The sequence below is a fragment of the Cryptomeria japonica genome, chromosome 5 (genome assembly GCF_030272615.1).
Source record: "Cryptomeria japonica chromosome 5, Sugi_1.0, whole genome shotgun sequence".
NCBI classification, from domain to species: Eukaryota; Viridiplantae; Streptophyta; class Pinopsida; order Cupressales; family Cupressaceae; genus Cryptomeria; species Cryptomeria japonica.
Genome location: NC_081409.1, coordinates 265,943,296 through 265,968,513, shown reverse-complemented (window position 1 = coordinate 265,968,513; position 25,218 = coordinate 265,943,296). Strand labels below are relative to the sequence as shown.

The following is a 25,218-nucleotide window of genomic DNA, read 5'->3' as shown; positions in this document are numbered from 1 at the left end:
CAACCAAAACCTTGAGGTCGTCCCCTTTGATCAACAAAGCCAGCATTAGGGATTTCCTTATTTCAAGAGAGGATAGGATGCTTAGTATTCTATTTTGCATTGGCCAGATGGAACCGTAGCGATGCGATTTCAGACACGTCAACATGACCATGCAACCTGGATTGTTGAGCCAATAATTTTCCACAAAAACTATGAGTACATGGTAACATAAAAGTATTTACTATTTACACATAACATGAAATAGATAGGAACTTATCTTATGTTTATATATAAAATGGTATACAATGCAATTATATGAAGATATGACAATCAACAATAGCTCCCTCTCCCTGACCAAGATCCTTATAAATGTTGTGGCATCAGAAAGGCTATTATTACCCATCTTCTGCCAATTACTTTCATGGTTAGGCCACTTTTTGTAGAGGCTAGTCTCCTTTGTTTTATACTTACTTCTTCACTCTACAATTTTCTTTTAGCCAATTTTTGCTGAAGCTGCTTTATGACACTGAGGAGACGACCTTGATGGCTGCTCAAGTTATTTATAGACCTTGAGTTATGTCTTGAATCTTATGACTATATTCTTGAATCCATTCAAGTTTATCTTCCCTAGAAGCTTTGCTTGTGGCTGATATAATCCAAACAAATGCCTTGACAAATTTTATCTCCCTTCAATTTTCTAGGTTGTTGATCGAAGAGAAAAACTACTGAAATTCATCATTGGTGCAGTATGATGTGGGGTACAAATGGAAAATGCAAGCTATATTCTCTATGCTGATTCCCATGTGCTCTTGCCACTAATAAAAGTGTACACTACTTGAAATCAGAAATATATACATTCTTAGGCTGATGCACGTGCTCCCGTATCTGAATTACATGTGACTACAAGTGAAATCATTTATTTACATCTGTGAATTACTTGTAGCTATGTTGATACAATGCCCCATATTCCTGTCGAGGCAATCATTACAATAGCCACCAATAAAACATCCAAATGTGTCTTGTTATGCATTACGTTACCAAATGTAATATTATAACATTACTAAGATTCCACAATTATCATATGCAAGTCTATCTAATCATGGAATACTAAGCCCCTCATGTGCTCAAACTAACATCAGTTGTGTTAGCTCCATCCTAACTACTAGTGGATTAGTGCCACAAATTCCCATAGAATCCTCCCTAACAATCATGGGTCAAGACCAATATTCTCTAGCCAAAAGCTTGCAAACCAGGTCATGTGTGCCTATGTTTGCCCAGTGAAGAGCCATAATCTATATGATGGTACTACTAAACAAAGAGGTGTGTGTGTGTGATAGATTAAGTTCAAGTGTCTTCTCTTTACAGATATAATCGCACTTTCCACCTCACTTTTCTATCCTATACTAAGGGAAATGTGAAAATCCACCCAAAGATTGAGAAACAAAAGTTAAACTAATAGAGCACCATTATGAGGTTGTTGAACTAGATTAAAATAGCACCCAAAAGGGCTACGACTTAAGTGATATGTGCCTAAAATGAGTCAGGGTTCTAAACAGCAGTTTGTCATGCTTTTTATGTGGCAAAGGCAACAAAAATCTGCACCCTATTTAAAAACAATTTACCAATTACAATTTGAATGCCCAATTGGAATGTTAAAGCATCAAATCATGACCATCCTTCAATGTACCCAACTTGTCTTTGGAAGAAAGCTAATTTAAAGCAAATGAAAGCTTATTTCAAGCTATTTTGGAGTGTATTTTGCCTCTTTCAAAAAGATTAGCGTTGCTCTAAGACATTATTTGAACCCTAAAATCTGCCTCTAGAGAGTTATAAATGTGTCATAAACACACTGTATATAATGAGAGTTGATACTAAACATACACTACAAAAATTGGCATTTCAGGGTCGAAGTCAAGCGGTTGTGTTCATGTTTAGTGGAGGGTTATGGATGCAAAGCTTTTGCTATGGAAACTATTATTGTTACACTATGCTAGTAATTCCACAAGTTAAATTGAATTGAGTAAACTTGTCAAGCTTTTGTATTGATGCAATTTCTTGTGTCCTATTTGGCTTGTTCATTCTCATTTTATCTGTCTTATAGCATGTGTGCTTTGATCTCTTCTTCAGCCCTCCTTTATGGCCATCCCTACTCATGTCCTAGTTTGTCATACTCTCCTTCATCCCTTTTATGTTTCTTTTCAAATTATAATTTTTAAATAATTTGTTAATAGCCATGCTCTAGTTGTCCCCAAAATCTGGAAAATCTTAACTGTACTTGAAACCATGTGCCACTGCCCCCACAATTCAGCGAAACGATAATTCTAACCAGACCTATTGGCCTTTTCTTTGTGAATCCCTATTCAGCCTTAGCCCAAAAACACATCATGCCCTTCAAACCAATTCCTGGTGCCATCCCTCCAGCAGAGCCAAACATGTTTCTGAGATTTGAATGGATGAAAAGAATAAGTTGTCATGCTGACACCATTCAACAAACATTCCAGTAAGGTGTCTCTACAAAGAACTAGAGGACCTATACCAATGTTGTTCACCACATCAATCTGCATTTCCACAAGAACTATTCCAAGAGGAATTCCACTTGCTAACCATGTGACATGGAATCAGCAGCTCCAAAAATTCTGAAGATAAAGCTTCAACTCCTTACTCTTCCCAAGAAAAGCTGCTCAACAGCCTTAAAGACAAAAAGTGCATGCTGGCAACACATTCTTCTGAAAAAATTCTTTAAAATCTTTGCACACTTAAAGTTTTATACCTGTTTTTTGATATGCAAACTTTCCATGTAATCCTTCATATTTCAGTAAATCGGCTTATTGTATTTTGCTTTTCTTCGTGCTACTCTTACAGTAGTTTTTGTATCCATGTGCCTCTCCTATTTATCCTTGAAAACTTGTACAAGACTTTGGGTCTTTTGGAATATCTTGCTACCTTGTCAAAATTTTGTTTATTATCAAAAATAGTGTGAGAGAATTATCAATAAAGCATTAAATGTTGTTAGATGGTTAAACTACCATAATCACATATTGGTACTATAAATATAAAATATGTAGCAAGGGGTTAAAAGAGATTGTGGTGCACATAGTAGATCCATAGTTCAAAAAATCAGCAAGTACTTGTGAGTCAATCTGGCTCACAAGTAACTCACTCAAAAACTTAAGGCCGAGTACCACACAGAACTGAATGTGAGTTTTTCTCAGAAATTCTCAAAAATTGCCAAAACTCATAATTTTTGTCAAAAACTCGCCCGCAGCTTTTTCAACGCACTTTCAGAATCTCACTGTTATTTCATGGGACCTCACTCAAACAGAAAACACAACTATAAATTTTGTCTGCCCTTCCTCCATTACAAGCAAACATGACTGGTATGTTTGATTGTCATGACTGGAAAATGTGCCCCTGTTTTGGTGACAGACAGGATTGTTGAAGTCTTGCACTGTCGAATTCTTACACGTGGATGTTTCATAAAAGTACTTTTCACAAGTCTTTTACATGTTTCTCTTTCACCAGTCTTTCACACATTTCCCTTCACACAGTCTTTTCCTTCAATTTTTGGACTTCAGATTTCTCCTTCACTTGAATTTTCAGCCAGCAATGAACAACGAATTTCTTCAAATTCAACTGCATTGACAATGTCTTCCTTCTCTCTTACCAACTCTTTCAAATTCATATAATCAATATTCAAGGTTATGACAAATAAAAAGATACCATACAATGGTAGCAGATTTTTACAAGCTTTTGTCGTCAAAGAAATTTCTAAGTTGTAATTATTGTTTATATTGAAACTTGAAGTTGATCTGTATTTAACTTGATTTTTGGTCCATGATGTGTATTGAATTCTAATATTGATCTATATATGAATGAAATCAGTAATGTGTTCCCTAAAATCAGGAATATGCATATTTTTATAGAATATTTTTACAACTTTATGTATTTTCTAATGTTTAGTAAATTTCCCAAATTTTGCCGATTCCCAAGTTTTTTAAAAATTAGGGGCAGCCAAGTTATTGTGAAGCTTGAGTTTTTCAATTATGGCTAGCCAATATGTAAGTAAATTTCTTTGTAGTATTCTTTGTCATTAGCATGCAAGCACCTTGAGATCCTAGCATATCTCTTGTTTTTTAAATCTTAAAAACAGATTCCAATTTGCCTTGTCAAAAATGAGCATTTTACTTCAACCGAAATTCAAAATTTGGGATTTTCCCGAACTTGCGGAATTCAATCTCATTTTATTCATTTTGTCCAGTATCTCATGTAAGAAACATGATCTGGAGAGATATAAGAAAAGATATAAATGTGAAAGAGGGAAAATATCGGTAAGGATTGAGGAAAACAATAAAACAAAAGAGCACCAAATGAGATGACGCATTGAATACTGTTTTGTGCCATGTCAACGTGTTCCTATTCCCAATTGGTTCTCCAAGATTTGTCGAATACCATCTTAAAAGAGATGTAGCAACATTGTGAAGTGGTGACTTGTGCATCAAAAACAATGAAGATTCAAATGTTGCTAGAAAGTTGTATGAGACATCAAAAAAACATCATCGGCTGCCCTGTATATGATGAATGAACTCTAGATGTATCCCTCAAGTTGCATGAGAGAGCATACCAATAACCTGAAGCCAGTAACTTTCCTCCTATAACCTTTGGAGGTTCGCCCCAAATATGAGTTGTTGGATCTTTCTTGAAAATATGTTTCTGTTTGTTTGAGCCTCTAAACACTCGATACCTGTAGAATGGGCTAAGAATGAGATTGACAGAATAATAAAATGCACTTAAGTCTATAAAAATCCTTTGACTCTATGTTATCTTGACAAGAAGAACACACTAAACAAAGTGCACAGCTCTCCTATACGAGAATCTCCAAAAAAACCCAAAAAAAATTAGGTTATGCTCTTCATCCATTCTTTATGATTGAATGATCACAACACCAGAGACCACATTGGCATACCCAATTATAAAAACAAGAACATTGAGGATGGCAGCAGCTTTTGTAATATCAGCTTTGTGTGTTAAAAGCCACCAACCCTGCAACATACATGGGAACAACATAGTTAACTCAAGCTAAAAGAAAAGCAATGTAAAAAGAGATTTGACAAAATGGTAGGTTCTGCCTGACTTGTGAGCAATTCAATTCAATTTTTGTTGAGCATGCTTACAAAATGTTAAACACCCTAATAATCTCAAAACAACTTGAAAATTAAAAAATAATGAAGATTCAATGCTTGAAATGAGGAGAGATTAGAGTCATCAATTTTACCAGCATTAATGTGTATTCACTAATTCTAAAATGCACCTAGTTTAAACAGTTAAATGTTTTTTCAGAACAACTGTATTTCCATCCAGTGAATAAATATCGAAAATGTATCAGCTCCTTCTGGTGTGTGTAATTGGGCATGTCATGTGGAAAATTCAAGACGGGAATATCAAGAAAAGGTAAGCAATCTCTGAAGAGAATGAACAGTCTATGAGCAAAAATAATCTGTCACTGAAATATCTGCAGTAAATGGTTGACTTAATAGCTCCTGCTATGATTGAGAAGTCATTGGTGGGATTTCACAGTTAAGATGGCAAAATGAACCAGGATATCTAGGTTTTTCTAGAAGCAACACATGCATTTTCTCGATGTTGAATGTTGAGACCACATTCCTGAACAACTAAGGTTTCAGCCTGTGTTAATTATTTATGTATATTAGGATAGCATAGATATGCTCACCAATAGTATCCATAAGTAAATGATTTTAGAGACAAATAACCTAGTTTTTACTCTTGTTTTCGCTTCTTTAACCTGCAATTTGATCTTCTTATTATTACATAACTAAACTCCTTGCATTGGAGAACAGAATTAGTCTATACGTAGAAGAGCAAAACAAAAAGTTATTTAGCAGCAATTTCCAACTCTTAACATCTAGCATGCATAATATTATAAACCAAAAAGTGTGTTCTAAAGCACTGATTTTCAAAATCCTATTGCAGCTTTTCATGAAGATTTCTCTCCATATATTACAGATTACAGGTGATTGAAGTCTTTAACGTAGAAGCATTAACCAAGAAAATCGCACAATTAGCAATGGCCCGAGCTTAGACCATGCCATTATAAAACTGCTCAGCCATTGAAAACAGCGAACCATTCTTTTTTGTCAATCACATGTTAATTTGAAGAAACAGGCAAAAAAACCACAGTTTATTAAATGAGCAAAACAGTTTTTCCACAACAAAAAAGTAAAAACATTACTAAAACTAAAAGTGCATTTTTTGAAGAATTTGAGGCTTGGTTAAAAGAGGTACAATTGTTCAAAAATCTAATGTCAAAAAGCCAGAGCTGCAACAGAACATCACAACAGAATACCAATCAGAACAGAAGACTGCAAAAGATGAAGGATGCCAAAAGCAACAACTAGAAATAGGAGAAGCTAGTTAGATATAATATTATAAGATAAAATTAGTGCAGGTTTATATTTTTTTAAACCAAGGCTATATTTAGAGTGCTTTATATTCCTTGTTATAAGTTGATTTTTAGATCTTTGTTCAGGTAACTAACAATAGATAGAGATAAAAATTATTCATGAAAGTGTACAAGAAGAAAATTCAAAGTGTTGATTTTGTTAGTGTTATAATTGTCATCTTCCATAGTGATGCAAAACAGAACAGATGTCTACTAAAACTGCTCTTTAAAAGCTCCTTGTAAATAAGGAAAACAGCCTAAAACTGGACGATATGTATATGCAATTTACAATATTTCCAATAATTTTTGGGGTCATTCATGTTCATGCTAAATAAAATGTAAATGTCTATCGTTTTGGTTTTGCCTAAGGTAAAAAGCTAAGATGCTCTTTTGACAATAGGCAGAGGATTTTATACATTTGACTTAAACAAATTCTACAACTACAAGTTTATAATGTGCAGTTAAAAACAAAGATTGAATAGGGTAATTACTAAGTACACATAGGATTGAATACATTAACACATAAACATGAACGTTATGGTTAAATTAAATGTAGACTCAGTACAAATCCATGAGCTACACCCTCGAGCTTACCTACAATACAAAGCTTGCTAACAATGTCTCCTTGCATGACATGAAAACTTTATCACAAATTAGCTTGTCCATTACTTTTAAAATTACGACATATGACCATCAATTTAATTGATGATTAAGATAGTATAATTTATCCCTTAATGGTCACATCTCTCAAATGATGAGACAGAGACAACTCTAGGTTAAAAATAGCAAACACTAAAAATAGAGGGAAGCTAAAAGAGCTTGTCCTAGAATATGCTCTTATCTTCAAAACAAGCTATTTTTAGCAGGAGCTGAAAATACATATTTACAAGTTTGACAAAATTTGGCAAATCCTCTAAGACCTTCGAAACTAAAAATTCAATTTGTTGCTTTTAGAAATATAACACCCCTTGTTTCATTGAATTCGTATTTCATCATCTTGAATGCTCAAGTCCTTGACAAGCTTTGTCAAATTACCCCCTTCAGACTGATATTGACTATTACATAAACGAATAAGCTTTCCAAATCATGTGCCCTTGCTATTGTGCCCAAATTATTAATTCTCCTCCAAAGTTTGGTGCTGAACTCTATTAATAGTTGATTCTATTTTTGAATTTCAAATGCTTTTTCATCTTTGTCTAAAGAGCCTTTCTATTTCTAAACAGACATTGTTTTAACAAGGCACCTCCCATTCCTAAGTCTTGTCAGCTTCTAAACATGGCATATATTTTGGGCACCCTTGTAAAGCCATGCTAGTGAACTGATACACATGCCATTCACATTCAAACAAGCTATTCTTCATCTTTGCATGCCTCTTAAACACAAAAACAGTAATCCTTTTGCTTAGAATGCATCATTCTCCATAGAGACACCTATAGTCCAGGAAAAAACAATTTAAGAAAAATAACAGTGTTGTTTTGAGCTGTGCACAAATGCTATGAGGGCAAAATTTAAAAATATGTATGTTCTTTCAACCACATACTTCTATCTATAGATGTGCCTTAACTCCTTTTCACATGCCTGCATTCTTTCTAGGGTTGCTCACCCTTCTTCCTCATGTCTAATCCTCCATTCACACAACAATCTTACAGCAATCCAAGATAAGATGTACGATAAAGGAAAGGCAATCCTTTCAGCAAACTAAAAACTAATATCCACAAAACTAACTAGTGCTGCAAGAATAATACTCAAAAAACTAAAGTTCAAATTTCACATTACATCTCTGTCATTAATACAATATAAAATGACAATAGTACTCAACAATTAAGTATGATAATTCAAATTCATCTTCCTACCGGCCACTACCCAGCTACAAGGCATAATTAACTCAACAAAATTCATTTCTTTTAATAATTTAAAATTGGACATCACAATCCTATCCATGTCTGCCAAAAAACTATACAACTATTTACCCTCGCAACCGCCACCCAACTATGCAATGTTTAAAATTTTTTTTTTTTAAAAAGTAAGTTTTCTTATTTTTTCTTTGGCTCTAGTCTCTTTTGCAATGCTATTGCTATTAGTATTTGTATTCGGTTACTCATTGTAATGATGAATCATGTAATCATCTTTATTACTATAGACTTTGCAATGGCATCAGATATTCATATTTTCCATTTTCGATATAATAGAAATCTCCAATTTTGGACATAAACAGCAGTTTTGGAGGCTTCTGCCCATAGGGAGATTTGAAGGTTTTGATCATGCAACATAACTTTTGCTGCTTCTACAATGGTTCTATTTTTCCTTTCTGCCACCCCGTTTTGTTGAGGGTTGTAACGGACACTAAATTCTCTTTTGATTCCTGCCTCCATACAAAAATTGTGAAAGTTCTTAGAGGTATATTCTCCCCCATTGTCAGATATTAGGATTTTAATTCTTTTCCCAGTAATATTTTCTACTAAGGATTTAAATTCTTTACACCTATTTCGAACTTCTTCTGACTCTTTAGACTTTAGGAAGTAGATCCAAGTCTTCCTAGAGTAATCATCAATAAAAGTTATATAGTACAAAAATCCACTTAGGGATGGCATGGACATAGGTCCACATAAATCAGAATGTACAATATTTAAAATTCTTTAGATCTATTTTCACTACTAGGGAAAGGACGTTTTATATTTTTCCCTAAAGCACAACCTTTGCAAGTACCTTTTCCTAGAGTAAACATGTTTTATATTATTTATATGAGCAGAAATTATGAGATTAAATTAGTCTCATGTGTATGAAGATTCTATGGTGATATTATGCAAGATTTGTAAGTATATGTTCTGAAAATTTGGAACAGATATAGTGCAGAATTTTGTGAACATGTGGTTCAGATTTGAGAGAAAACATTGAAGATCTTATTACAGATCTCAGTAGGGGTGTATTGGAGACTTGAGAGCAAAGGTTTTTAAGGCAGATTGTGTTGAAGTTGTGAGCAGTTGTTGAAGGTGATTTAGAAAGAAAGAAAGAAATTAGATGCAGTTAACACTATTGTGATAAGCAAGTAATTCTATAAAATTTGGCATAGGAGAAAGTTTATAATAAGGAAAGAAAGAAATTCGATGCAAAATGTGAAGCATACATAATTACAGCTCACGGTGCAGAATGCAAAGCCTACAAGTTTTAGTCCCCTCAAGGTAGAAATAGCATTAGATTGATATTATGCACTATGAGATTGATATTATCATTAGATGCACAAAAAGAATGGAAAGTACACCAATTAGACATGAAGAGTGTATTTTTTATTTGGATATGTTTAAGAGGAGTTATATGTGGACCAGCTAAAAAGATTTGAAGAAGGTAAAGGAAATGTTTACAAGTTGAAGAAAACACTTTATGGTTTAAAACAAGCACTAAGAGCATGGTTGATACACAGTTTTTCGCAAATAGATTGCACACGTGGCAAACATGAGCCGACATTATATTTCAAGAAGCAAGGCAACAAAACAATTTATGTATGTCTATATGTTGATGACTAAATCTTTACAAAACGCTAAGAAAATTCAAAAGAGGTAATAATCAAAGAATTTAAAATGACTGATTTAGGACTTATACAATATTTTCTTAGCATGGATTTACACAGAAAAAATTGTGAAAAAAGATTGGTCACCAAAAGTAGATGGAAAGAAATACAAAAGTATGGTTAGAGATTGGAAGTTTAATGTATTTGATAGCTAAAAAGATAGATATTAAGTTTTAAATATCATTGATTTCAAATTATATGAGAAAACCTACAAAAAAACATTTATAAGTTGCAAAAAAGAAAAAGATACCAAGGTATGAAAAAGGAACAAAGAATGATTGAGTCCATTATTATTCAGCTGAAGATTCAACGTTGTTTGGTCATTCAAACCTACAAAAAAACATTTATAAGTTCCAAAAAAGAAAAAGATACCAAGGTATGAAAAATGAACAAAGAATTATAGAGTCCATTATTATTCAGCTGAAGATTCAACGTTGTTTGGTCATTCAAACCTGTTGAATTTTAGACTTTCAGATTTAACCTATACTCAGAAAACTGAAGTTAATTACTAAATCAATATATTTGTTGTTTAGTTTAATTACTTTCAGACTTAAACATAAAACATAAATTGAACAAAATGAACACAACACAAAAATACCCTAGGAAAACCTCATACAAGGAAAAACCCAGCCAACAGATCTTCAGATCTGACTCTGAATTATATCCAATTGTAACAGTACATTACTTAGCTGGTAGCTTTGATGTGGCACACCAATTTGTATAAGCCTTTCACACAACAATACACCTCTTGAATCTGTTTTGCATATAACAGCAAAATGACCTTCAGATTAGCAGATCTGGAAATTGTCTTTGGCTTCACATATGTCTTGCAATTCACATCTTCTATTGAAGATCACCCTTGTATTAACAATTGCCTCAATGCACACTTCCTTCACTTCACATTTAGAATTCTTTCTTTCTGATTTTCGCACTTGCAGAATGGTTATCGCATGTGATATCATTGTGTTAATGAGGTCAAGTAGTTGTTTATTTATATGAGGCAAGATGACCTATTTGAGCTCGGCTTGGTGCTGATCCCTTTTATTTGTTTTATAACTTTATAGGGTTGGCCCTATTAGAGGGAACACGTTTCCCTTTTGAGTGGCGTGTGTATTTTAGTTATAGGGTCGGCACTATTAGAGGGAACACCTTTCCCTTTAGTGTGGCGTATGGGAAGGGAAAGAAGGGCCCAGCCCTTGGCGGATTCCAATGTTGCCTTAAGGCAATTGGAATCCACATTCTACCTAGTTACAATCAACAAAACCTAACAAAAAACCATTTATAAGTTGCAAAAAAGAAAAAGATACCCAGGTATGAAAAAGGAACAAAGAATTATAGAGTCCATTATTATTCAGCTGAAGATAATGTAAATTTTAATCAGACTTACTTCGTACATTTCTATCAGATTTATATAATTGATATTTTTTATAAATTCAAGTATATAACACAATAGAGATTAGATATTCTTCAGTATGATCTACTCCAGAATATTACAAGTTTGCTTTATGATAAGTTTGAATTGTATACAAACAGTTGTATGTATCTGACAATTTCAAACTGCAGTATATATCTTCTTAAGTCTGTCAATCTCCAATGTGTATGGATGTTTGCTCTTTATTTATATATGTGCCTGACTGAACAAGATCATCGACTTTCCTTTATGGGATGACTCAGAGACTGATTTACCAACTCTAGTCCGCAAATGATCTGACGTTTATGTCTTTAATATCAACACTTGATCGAGCTGAAAGCATATATTCTGCACAGAATATTGCTGTATTATTTTCCTGAGAAATACGTGTTTTGAATATGATAGTTATATTCGTATTCTTACAGACGTATCTTTCTCTTTCTTAAAAACCGCAAACAAACGAATTTACAAGAAGGACAACTTAAATATATAATCGATTGCACCTTGGAAATACGTGACCTTTCCAACGGTTGCAATCTTTAACCGATTCATAGGGTTTATATGAATCGATTCATTTGTGAATCGTGTTATTTAATCCAACGCTATTTAATGAAAATGAATAAATAAATTGATAACTACGATGATGAATGAATAAACAATTTAGAAGCTAAGTTAATAGATCATTTGAACAATAATGTATATAAGGAATTAATTAACTAATTATAAACTACAAATGTCAAAGGCTGATTAGGCCAATTTGACATATGTTTTATCTACATAAGACTCAGAAATTAACACTCCCTCTTTATCCATGTAGATAAAAAAAATAAGGCAACACTTTATGATTTACTATGGAATCACTCAACATAGTGAAATCATGATTAGATTTTGATTCATCATGGACTCACTCAACATGATGTTCACCATGGAATCACTCAACATGATGATACGCACAAGTACTCAATTTGCGGAATCTCTCAACGCAAAGAGTTTAGCCAAGGAATCTCTCAACATGGCTTGTCATGGACTCTCTCAACATGACCTTAACTATGATATGTCATGGACTCTCTCAACATGACTTTTCCAACCAGGGTTGTCATGGACTCTCCCAACACGACAAGTATAAAGGAAAGAAACATGATCATACCTCGAGGATTTATTGAAGAGATGACTCCCTCTCAACATGAGCTTCATTCTCTACAATCCCAAGCTTGTCTCTAAAGTACATAAATTTTACTCTAGCAAGAGGCTTGGTGAGGATGTCGGTTGTCTGTTCATAAGTTCTAATGTACTTGAGTTGAATAGCATTCCTTTGAACCATGTCTCTTATGTAGTGATACTGTATTTCAACGTGTTTTGTCATGTCATGAAACACGGGATTTATAGAAAGTTTTACACAACTTTGCTTGTCACAGTGAATAGTTGTAGGAGTTACAGGTTAACCAAATAATCCAGCTAGTAGCTTTCTTAGCCACACTGCTTCTCGGGCTGGCATACATGCTGCTATATATTTTGCTTCGGCTGTGCTAAGGGCTACGGAGGATTGTTTTCTACTACAGCAGGAAACAACAGCAGATCCTAAATTGAAGCAACATCCGGATTTGCTTTTCCAGTCAGTTACACTTCCAGCCCAATCTAAGTCAGACAACCCTTGTAGATCTAGATCCACATTGCATGAATATTTCAATCCATAACCAATTGTACCTCATAGATATCTTAAGATGTGTTTGGTGGCAACTAGGTGTATGTGCCTTGGATCATTCATGAATTGACTGAGTGCACTTACAGCATAACAAATGTTTGGCCTTCTGTTTACAAGGTACATCAAGGATCCAGTTAATTGCCCGTCTAAGGTAGGGTCAACAAGATCTAAATTAGCTGCTGATTCTATTAACTTCCTAAGATTGGTCTCCATGGGTGTTGACATAGACTTGCAATCTAGCATGCCGAATCATTTCAAGATGTCGATAGTATACTTTCCTTGACTGAGAATGATTTCATTTGACTTTTGCCATATATCCAATCCTAGAAAAGAGTGCATAGCACCTAGATCCTTCATTTCGAATTCTGATGCTAGTTCTTTCTTGCATTTGATGATAAGATGCTCTTCACCGGTAAGGAATAAATCATCCACATAGAGGACTAGAATAAGAGCTTCACCATTAACTATGTTAAGATATAAATTTGAATCAACATCACTATTACTAAATCCTAAGCTTAATAGATAACGATCAATTCTCTCATACCAGGCTCAAGGAGCTTGTTTAAGACCATAGTGGGCTCTTTAGCCTGCATACATGGGTATCCCTTTCATGGAATATAAATCCTTCAGGAGGTTGTTCGATATAGACTTCTTCTCCAATCGTTCCATTTAAGAATGCAGTTTTTACATCCATTTGATGTAGTTTCCATTTCTCGGCTGCAACAATTGCAATAATTGTTCTAATAAATGTATAATGGGCGACACGTGCAAATGTTTCCTCATAATCAACACCTTCCTTTTGTGAGAATCCTCTGGCTACAAACCTGGCTTTGTATTTTTCAATGCTACCATCAACTGCATGTTTTAATTTGAATAACCATTTTGAAGAAACAACTGATTTCTCTATGGGTCTGGGTACAATGTCCCAAACATCAATTTTCATAATGGATTGGTATTCTTCAATCATTGCATCTTTCCATACTTGTTGTTTTGCTGCTTCTTCAACTGTAGTAGGTTCTGAATCAATAATGTTGCTAATTAATGCCACATGGTTAGACAATTTGTGTGGTCTTTTGCTTTCTCTAAAGGAACCTTTCGGAGCAGCAAATTTTTCAGCTTCTTGCATTGTTTTTCTGGCCAATAGTGGTCTCTTTCGGTTCACTATAATATCTCTAGGACAATCGGTGGAGTCCAATGGTTCAGTCGGTTCATTGTCTTCTTGTATCTCAGTAATCTCCCTCTGAGGCTCATGAGAGGGATCAACTTCCATGTCTTGAGGAGGTTCTGATTCTTAATCTTCAACTTCCATATGATATCCTTTTGATCTTTTGAAGGCAATGTCCTCTTCAAAGATCACATCTCTAGTAACCTCAATTTGCTTTTGCCCGGGGATATAGCTTCTATACGCTTTGCATGACTCACTACAACCTACAAAAATTCCTCTTTTGCTTGAGGGTTCAAGTTTAGTTCTTTTCACTTTAGGTATATTGATGTAGACAAGGCATCCAAATATCCTAAGGTGACTTACTTCAGGTTTTACACCCGTGAAGGCTTCTTCGGGAGTCATGTTTTGTAGGATATGGTGTGGGCTTCTATTTTGGACATAAACAGCAGTTTTGGAGGCTTCTGCCCATAGGGAAATTTGAAGGTTTTGATCATGCAACATAGCTTTTGCTGCTTCTACAATGGTTCTATTTTTCCTTTCTGCCACCCCGTTTTGTTGAGGATTGTAACGGACACTAAATTCTCTTTTGATTCCTGCCTTCATACAAAAATTGTGAAAGTTTTTAAAGGTATATTCTCCCCCATTGTCATATCTTAGGATTTTAATTCTTTTCCAAGTAATATTTTCTGCTAAGGATTTAAATTCTTTAAACCTATTTAGAACTTCTTCTGACTCTTTAGACTTTAGGAAGTAGATCCAAGTCTTCCTAGAGTAATCATCAATAAAAGTTACATAGTACAAAAATCCACATAGGGATGGCATAGACATAGGTCCACATAAATCAGAATGTACAATATTTAAAATTCTTTAGAACTATTTTCACTACTAGAGAATGGATGTTTTATATTATTTATATGAGCAGAAATTATGAGATTAAATTAGTCTCATGTGTATGAAGATTCTATGGTGAAATTATCCAAGATTTGTAAGTACATGTTTTGAAAATTTGGAGCAGATAAAGCGCAGAATTTTGTGAACATGTGGTTCAGATTTGAGAGAAAACATTGAAGATCTTATTACAGATCTCAGTAGGGGTGTATTGGAGACTTGAGAGCAAAGGTTTTTAAGGCAGATTGTGTTGAAGTTGTGAGCAGTTGTTGAAGGTGATTTAGAAAGAAAGAAAGAAATTAGATGCAGTTAACACTATTGTGATAAGTAAGTAATTCTATAAAATTTGGCATAGGAGAAAGTTTATAATAAGGAAAGAAAGAAATTCGATGCAAAAAGTGAAGCATACATAATTACAGCTTACGGTGCAGAATGCAAAGCCTACAAGTACCATTAGATTGAGATTATGCACTATGAGATTGATATTATCATTAGATGCACAAAAAGAATGGGAAGTACACCAATTAGACATGAAGTGTGTATTTTTTAATTGGATATGTTTAAGAGGAGTTATATGTCGACCAGCTAAAAAGATTTGAAGAAGGTAAAGGACATGTTTACAAGTTGAAGAACACACTTTATGGTTTAAAACAAGCACTAAGAGCATGGTTGATACATAGTTTGTCGCAAAAGGATTGCACACGTGGCAAACATGAGCCTACATTATTTTTCAAGAAGCAAGGCAACAAAACAATTTATGTATGTCTATATGTTGATAACTTAATCTTTACAAAAAGCTAAGAAAATTCAAAAGAAGTAATAATCAAAGAATTTAAAAAGACTGATTTGGGAATTATACAATATCTTCTTAGCATGGATTTACACAGAGAAACAAATTGTGAAAAAAGATTGGTCACCAACAGTAGATGGAAAGAAATACATAAGTATGGTTAGAACTTGAAAGTTTAATGTATTTGATAGCTAAAAAGCTAGATATTAAGTTTTAAGTATCATTTATTTCATATTATATAAGAAAACGTACAAAATAACATCTATAGGTTGCAAAAAAGAAAAAGATACCAAGGTATGAAAAAGGAACAAAGAATTATAGAGTCCATTATTATTCAGCTGAAGGTTCAACATTGTTTGGTCATTCAAACCTACAAAAAAACATTTATAAGGTGCAAAAAAGAAAAAGATACCAAGGTATGACAAAGGAACAAAGAATTATAGCGTCCATTATTATTCAGCTGAAGGTTCAATGTTGTTTGGTCATTCCAACCTACAAAAAACCATTTATAAGTTGCAAAAAAGAAAAAGATACCAAGGTATGAAAAAGGAACAAAGAATTCTAGAGTCCATTAATATTCAGCCGAAGATTCAACGTTGTTTGGTCATTCAAACCTACCAAATAACATTTATAAGTTGCAAAAAAGAAAAAGATACCCAGGTATGAAAAAGGAACAAAGAATTATAGAGTCCATTATTATTCATCTGAAGATAATGTAAATTTTAATCAGACTTATTTAGTACATTTATATCAGATTTATATAATTGATATTTTTTATAAATTCAAGTATATAACACAGTAGAGATTAGATATTCTTCAGTATGATCTACTTCAGAATATTACAAGTTTGCTTTATGATAAGTTTGAACTGCATACAAACAGTTGTATGTATCTGACAATTTCAAACTGCAGTATATATCTTCTTAAGTCTGTCAATCTCCAATGTGTATGGATGTTTGCTCTTTATTTATATATGTGCCTGACTGAACAAGATCATCGACTTTCCTTTATGGGATGACTCAGAGACTGATTTACCAACTCTAGTCCGCAAATGATCTGACGTTTATGTCTTTAATATCAACACTTGATCGAGCTGAAAGCATATATTCTGCACAGAATATTGCTGTATTATTTTCCTGAGAAATACGTGTTTTGAATATGATAGTTATATTCGTATTCTTACAGACGTATCTTTCTCTTTCTTAAAAACCGCAAACAAACGAATTTACAAGAAGGACAACTTAAATATATAATCGATTGCACCTTGGAAATACGTGACCTTTCCAACGGTTGCAATCTTTAACCGATTCATAGGGTTTATATGAATCGATTCATTTGTGAATCGTGTTATTTAATCCAACGCTATTTAATGAAAATGAATAAATAAATTGATAACTACGATGATGAATGAATAAACAATTTAGAAGCTAAGTTAATAGATCATTTGAACAATAATGTATATAAGGAATTAATTAACTAATTATAAACTACAAATGTCAAAGGCTGATTAGGCCAATTTGACATTTGTTTTATCTACATAAGGCTCAGAAATTAACACTCCCTCTTTATCTATGTAGATAAAAAGAATAAGGCAACACTTTATGATTTACTATGAAATCACTCAACATAGTGAAATCATGATTAGATTCCGATTCATCATGGACTCACTCAACATGATGTTCACTATGGAATCACTCAACATGATGATATGCACAAGTACTCAATTTGCGGAATCTCTCAACACAAAGAGTTTAGCCAAGGAATCTCTCAACATGGCTTGTCATGGACTCTCTCAACATGACCTTAACTATGATATGTCATGGACTCTCTCAACATGACTTTTGCAACCAGGGTTGTCATGGACTCTCTCAACATGACAAGTATAAAGGAAAGAAACATGATCATACCTCGAGCATTTATCGAAGAGAGGACTCCCTCTCAACATGAGCTTCATTCTCTACAATCCCAAGCTTGTCTCTAAAGTACACAAATTTTACTCTAGCAAGAGGCTTGGTGAGGATGTCAGCTGTCTATTCATCAGTTCTAATGTACTTGAGTTGAATAGCATTCCTTTAAACCATGTCTCTTATGTAGTGATATTGAATTTCAATGTGTTTTGTCCTGTCATGAAACACGGGATTTATAGAAATTTTTATCCACCTTTGATTGTCACAGTGAATAGTTGTAGGAGTTACAAGCTCACCAACTAATCCAGCTAGTAGCTTTCTTAGCCACACTGCTTCTCAGGCTGCCATACATGCTGCTATATTTTCTGCTTTTTCTGTGCTAAGTCCTACGGAGGATTGTTTTCTACTACACCAGGAAACAACAACAGATCCTAAATTGAAGCAACATCCGGATTTGCTTTTCCGGTCAGTTACACTTCAAGCCCAATCTGAGTCAGAGAACCCTTGTAGATATAGATCCACATTGCGTGAATACTCTAATCCATAACCAAATGTACCTCGTAGATATCTTAAGATGTGTTTGCCGGCAACTAGGTGTATGTGCCTTGGATCATTCATGAATTGACTGAGTGCACTTACAGCATAACAAATGTCTGGCCTTGTGTTTACAAGGTACATCAAGGATCCAATTAATTGCCTGTATAAGGTAGGGTCAACAAGATCTAAATTAGCTGTTTAACTTCCTTAGAATTGTCTCCATGGGTGTTGAAATAGACTGGCAATCTAGCATACCAAATCTTTTCAAGATGTCGATAGTGCATTCATTTGATTTTTGCCATATTTCCAATCCTAAAAAGTAGTGCATAGCACCTAGATCCTTCATTTCGAATTCTGATGCTAGTTCTTTCTTGCATTTGATGATAAGACGCTCTTGACCGGTAAGGAATAAAAAATCCACATAGAGGACTAGAATCAGAGCTTCACCATTAACTATTTTAAGATATAAATTTGAATCAACATCATTATTACTAAATCCTAAGCTTAATAGATAACGATCAATTCTCTCATACCAGGCTCGAGGAGCTTGTTTAAGACCATAGAGAACTTTCTTTAGCCTACATACATGGGTATGCTTTTCATGGACTATAAAGCCTTGAGGTTGTTCGATATATACTTTTTCAATTGTTCCATTTAAGAATGCAGTTTTTACATCCATTTGATGTAGTTTCCATTTCTCGGTTCCAACAATTGCAATAACTGTTCTAATAGATGTATAACGGGATACAGGTGCAAATGTTTCCTCATAATCAGTACGTTCCTTTTGTGAGAATCCTCAGGCTACAAATCTGGCTTTGTATTTTTCAATGCTACCATTTGCTGCATGTTTTATTTTGAATAACCATTTTGAAGAAATAACTGATTTCTCTTTGGGCTGGGTACAATGTCCCAAACATCATTTTTTATAATGGATTGGTATTCTTCATTCATTGCATCTTTCCGTACTTGTTGTTTTACTGCTTCTTCAACTGTAGTAGGTTCTGAATCAATAATGTTGTTGATTAATGCCACATAGTTAGAGAATTTGTGTGGTCTTTTGCTTTCTCTAAAGGTACCTTTCGGAGCAGCTAATTTTTCAGCTTCTTGCATTGTTTTTCTGGCCAATAGTGGTCTCTTTCGGTTCACTATAATATCTCCAGGACCATCGGTGGGGTCCAATGGTTCAGTTGGTTCATTGTCTTCTTGTATCTCAGTAATCTCCCTCTGAGGCTCAGGAGAGGGATCAACTTCCATGTCTTGAGGAGGTTCTGATTCTTCATCTTCAACATCCATATGATATCCTTTTCATCTTTTGAAGGCAATTTCCTCTTCAAAGATCACATCTCTACTAACGTAAATTTGCTTTTGTCCGAGGATGTAGATTCTATAGGCTTTGGATGACTCACTATAACCTACAAAAATTCCTCTTTTGCCTGAGGGTTCAAGTTTAGTTCTTTTCACTTTGGGTATATTGATGTAGACAGGGCATCCAAATATCCTAAGGTGACTTACTTCAGGTTTTACACCCGTGAAGGCTTCTTCAGGAGTAATGTTTTGTATGATATGGTGTGGGTTTCTATTTAGGCTTCTGCCCATAGGGAGATTTAAATGTTTTGATCAGGCAACATAGTTTTTGCTGCTTCTACAATGGTTCTATTTTTCCTTTCTGCCACCCCGTTTTGTTGAGGGTTGTAAGGGACACTAAATTTTCTTTTGATTCTTGCCTCCATACAAAAATTGTGAAAGTTTTTAGAGGTATATTCTCCCCCATTGTCAGACCTTAGGATTTTAATTCTTTTCCCAGTAATATTTTCTACTAAGGATTTAAATTCTTTAAACCTATTTAGGACTTCTTCTGACTCTTTAGACTTTAGGAAGTAGATCCAAATATTCCTAGAGTAATCATCAATAAAAGTTACATAGTACAAAAATCCACTTAGGGATGGCATAGACATAGGTCCACATAAATCAGAATGTACAATATTTAAAATTCTTTAGATCTATTTTCACTACTAGGGAAAGGACGTTTTATATTTTTCGCTAAAGCAAAAAATTTGCGAGTACCTTCTTTTTCAATGTTGAGATGAGGAATGCCTTTGACCATTTTTTTCATGTAGGGTAGTGTCTTATAGTGCAAATGGGCAAGTCTTATGTGCAATAGTTCATTTGGATTTGGAGACTCCGTCATCAAAGCTTGAGTGATAATGGTGGAAAGTTTGTACAAACTTTCATATCTATGTCTGATTTTACGTGCCTTCTTTATATGAGAATTCTTGGGCCAAGCAAGTACTTTTCCTTTAGAAAATGCAACTTCATAGCCTTTGTCTTCTAATGCTGAAACTGATACAAGATTCCTTTTAATTCCAGGTACATATAATACATCACTTAATTGAAGTGGCATGCCGGATTGTAGTTTCAAGTGAGCAATGCCTGAACCTTTTACTAGATAACTGGCATCATCTCCAATAGTTACTTCAAGAATGGTTGGTCTTTCAATCAAGTTGGAGAGATTGCTTCTAAATCCCGTGATATGTCTAGACGCTCCACTATCAATTAACCAGGTGGTGCTGTTGTTCAAGGTATTGCTTGATACTGCAGAAATAAATAGAAACTCTTTGTCTTCAGGTGTTTCATCATGAACATCAATAGTAGAGGCTTGCTGATTGAATTTGGATCTGCAGTCCCTGGCATAATGTCCTAGTTTTGCACATCTAAAACATTTGATTTTAGATAGATCTGTCTTCTCATAAGATTTAAGATTTGTATATGTCCTTTGGTCTCTCTTTCTTTTGAAGTGTCTTCTTCTCCCAAATCTTCCCTTTCTTCTTGAGGTTTTAGAAGCTAGTACTTCACTTTCCTCATTGTAGGAGTTTGATTCAATTCCTCTAGCAGCCAACCTAGATTCTTCTTGTAAGCAATCCGTTCTTAATCTATGAAATTTTGGTAGTTTGGATCTTGCGCTGATTCCTTGGATAAATGATTCCCATGAGGATGGAAGTCCATTTAGGGCCAACATAGTTAATTCCTTACTATCAATGACATATGCAATAGTTGATAGTTGGTCTCTTAATTCAGTGATCTTTAAGAAGTATGATGTAATGGATTCTTCCTTTGTCATCTTAATGTGATGAAGTTTTTGTTTCAAGGCCAATGCCCTGCTGGTATTATTTATTTCATACATTTGCTCCGATGTTTTGTACATTACTTTCGCTGTTGATAATCTAGAAATAATGGCAACAATGTGATCTTTTACTGAATCTACTAAGAGTTTCTTTGCCTTAATGTTGTCTTTCTTCCATTGAGATAATATATCAGCATCATCTGTTTCAGGTGGATCATTCTTTGTGAAATCTGCTAGTTCATTTTCTTCTAAAGTAAGCAACACTCTAAATTTCCATGAGGTAAAATTTGATGCTCCATCAAGTCTGTCCTCCACTTTCAATCCGGTCACCATATTGATGTTTTAATCTCATAATTTACTATTTAAAATCTGATTTTAGGACCTTTAATTTATACCAGCTCTGATACCATGTAAATTTTAATCAGACTTACTTAGTACATTTATATCAGATTTATATAATTGATATTATTTATAAATTCAAGTCTATAACACAATAGAGATTAGATATTCTTCAATATGATCTACTTCAGAATATTACAAGTTTGATTTATGATAAGTTTGAACTGTATACAAACAGTTGTATGTATCTGACAATTTCAAACTGCAGTATATATCTTCTTAAGTCTGTCAATCTGCAATGTGTATGGATGTTTGCTCTTTATGTATATATGTGCCTGACTGAAGGAGATCATCGACTTTCCTTAATGGGATGGCTCAGAGACTGATTTACCAACTCTAGTCCGCAAATGATCTGACGTTTATGTCTTTAATATCAACACTTGAATGATCTGAAAGCATATAGTCTGCAGACAATATTGTTGTATTATTTTCCTGAGAAATACGTGTTTTGAATATGATAGTTATATTCGTATTCTTATAGACGTATTTATCTCTTTCTAAAAAACCAAAAAAAATGAATTTACAAGAAGGAGACCTTAAATATATAATTGATTGTATCTTGGAAATGCGTGACCTTTCCAACGGTTGCAATCTTTAACCGATTCAGGTTTATATGAATCGATTCATTTGTGAATCGTGTTAATTAATCCACCGCTATTTAATGAATATGAATAAATAAATAGATAACTACGATTATGAATGAATCTAAACAGTTTAGAAGCTAAGTTAATAATTCATTTAAACAATAAAGTATATAAGGAATTAATTAACTAATTATAAACTACAAATGTCAAAGGCTGATTAGGCCAATTTGACATTTGTTTTATCTACATAAGATAACTCAGAAATTAACAGATTCAACGTTGTTTGGTCATTCCAACTCAGATTGGGTAGGATCATTACGCAATACAAAATTATATGAAGACATTGTTTTACATTACGAAGTGGATTGATGACATAGAGTTCAAAGAAACAAAACAAAGTTGCATTATCTAGTAAAAAACCAGAGTATGTAGCATTAACAATGGCATATATAAGAACCTGTTGAAGTTTGTTGAATTTTTTCGTCATTGATGTCAAAGTTTTTAGTTGAAGTTTTTCTCTTGTCAAGATTTAAGCTCAAGCTGCTTGAGGTGCATGCCTGGTTTCTTGACCTGCTCCCCAGTTGAGCTGGTTGGTTGTCTACTCCAACTGTTTGTGTGTCAACTTAAGCAAGGTGTTTCCTTACTTGTTCACTGTCAGCAACTTTGTCATATTTGTTGCCACATCATCATCTGCTTGGTCAGATATTTGTTTTGGCGGGACCCATCACTCAGCCTGCTATGTGATTTTGGACAGAATATTTTCAATAGTTTTGTGTTGTGCATTACTTCCTTCTGGAAGTCAAATTGTGCCATTGTGGATATTAATTCGAACAAGCCACATTCCTTTTTATGGGTTGTGAGTTTCGATTTAATTATGCAGCCATCATGAACTTTATGTGGATGTTGTTTAAAAGGAAAACGTCTGAGTCAGAGCCGGCAGACATAAGAAAAAGACGATTTTTTTTGTGTGTATGCTGTGTGTACATGAGATGTGTTTCAAATATTTAATCCAAGCAAACCTTTTTTTTAAAAGGCTGGACGTTTTTTTTTTCTGATTGATTTTATCGGAGGGTTAGAGCATGTGTGGGTCGTGGTGTGCACTAAATTCCTTTTGCAGAAGTTGTGGCAATAGACTTATTATTTGTGGATATGATTTTGGTCGGATTTTAAAAAGGAACATATAATGATTGAAGTAGACGTCCTTTTTTTTGTGGCTGTTGTGTATGCAGCATGGTGTACTTAATTATATTCTGGAGCTGTGGTCATTAATTGTGCAGGAGTGGTGCCGTCTGGGTGCAGAGTATGCATTGGAGCTCCTTTTTTGAAAATACGACTTTATGAAGAAAATGAGATATACGATTTTTGGTAGAGATTTTTTTTGAAGTCCTAAGGTGTGCATACTGAGAGAGTAGTGACTAATTCGATAGCTATATTTGCTTAGTCGATGCAGACTATGCATGGTGCGAAAATTTGGGGTGCTGTTAATATTTTTGGCAGAGTCGTTTTTAGGGAGAAATAGTGCTTTTAGAGCTATGCTTTGTGACCGCTACTTACTGAGTTGAAGATGTGTGCGAGGTGCAACGTTGGGAGCTGAAGTTTTAAAAATTAAAAACTAGAGCAAGTTTTGTGCAAGTTTTTAGCAAGCATTTTTACTCAAAGGTGTTAAAAAGGCTTATATGAGGTGTTGTGCATTGAAAAAGGATGTGTCTAGTGGAGTTGAAATATGCAGAATGTTGGATGTTTATCAAATTTTTGGTTCATCAAATGTCTAAAACAAGTATCGTTTTTGCCGAAGATGGTTTCTGAGTTATTGTTCACTATTTAGACTTTGTATTCAGGAGTGTTGTTCAGCAAGTAAAGCAGAGTTATATTTTTGAATTCTTGAAGTAACTGTTCTGAAGGGAGTTGGAGCTCTCTAATATTTTGAAGCTGGTGTTCTGATTAATCTCAATTGGTGCTGAGTGGAGAGTTGGTGCCCTCATGATAGTTGCTTACTTTGTAATCTGGGTTGGTGCCCATTCTGAGTTATTGGAGAAACATTTTGCCGTGGTTTTTTTACCCGAAAGGGTTTTCCATGAGAAAGATTATGTGTTCTTTCTTCGTGTTATGCTTTCACTTTCATATCTCTGTGTTTAATGGTTTTTGAGTATGCGGAATTTTTTTTGTCTGATCAGACATTATATCTATATACATAAATAAATGAATCAAATAATATTACCTATAATATAAATTATTAACACTACCATTGCCTAAACACTAATTATTAGTCTATCTAGAGGCTGTAAACGCAGACAGATCTGACATGGTCTGCCATTATATATGATATTAAATATGACTGCCATACATATTGCAGTCTATAAATGTTACTATTAATATTTATAGTAATATTCATATATTAATATTACTATTAAATTCTGCATAAAAACATTACGAGGCTTCGTATATTAAGCATACGTAATAAGCACATCCCCTATGCATACTGTCGAGAACAAGGATGTTACTGCTTGTAACTTCATAATATTTCTGATATGATCTGAATGATCAGTCTTAATCCTTGTTTCCTCGATAGTTTTTCTCCGTGTGCAGTATCGGCCTTTACTTATAGTGGTCCAATGTCTCTTTGGGGAGAGACGTGGCTTTAATAAAGGTCACATCTCCCTCTAACAGTTACTTGCTTTGAAAAACCCGATACTCCTAGCTAGCTTTCATTATT

At 34.1% G+C, this 25,218-nt stretch overlaps 1 protein-coding gene across 2 annotated transcripts in view; it reads right to left on the bottom strand.

The window, feature by feature from the left end:
- The window catches only part of LOC131035230 (delta(14)-sterol reductase), a 197,726-nt gene that overhangs the window by 39,983 nt on the left and 132,525 nt on the right, over positions 1-25,218 (bottom strand). For both annotated transcript variants that reach the window (XM_057966893.2, XM_057966892.2), the window contains 2 exons: positions 4,943-5,019; positions 4,601-4,720 (listed from right to left, as the gene is read on the bottom strand). In XM_057966893.2, coding sequence (XP_057822876.1) covers positions 4,601-4,720; positions 4,943-5,019 — 197 coding nt within the window. The remainder of the gene's footprint in view (positions 1-4,600; positions 4,721-4,942; positions 5,020-25,218) is intronic.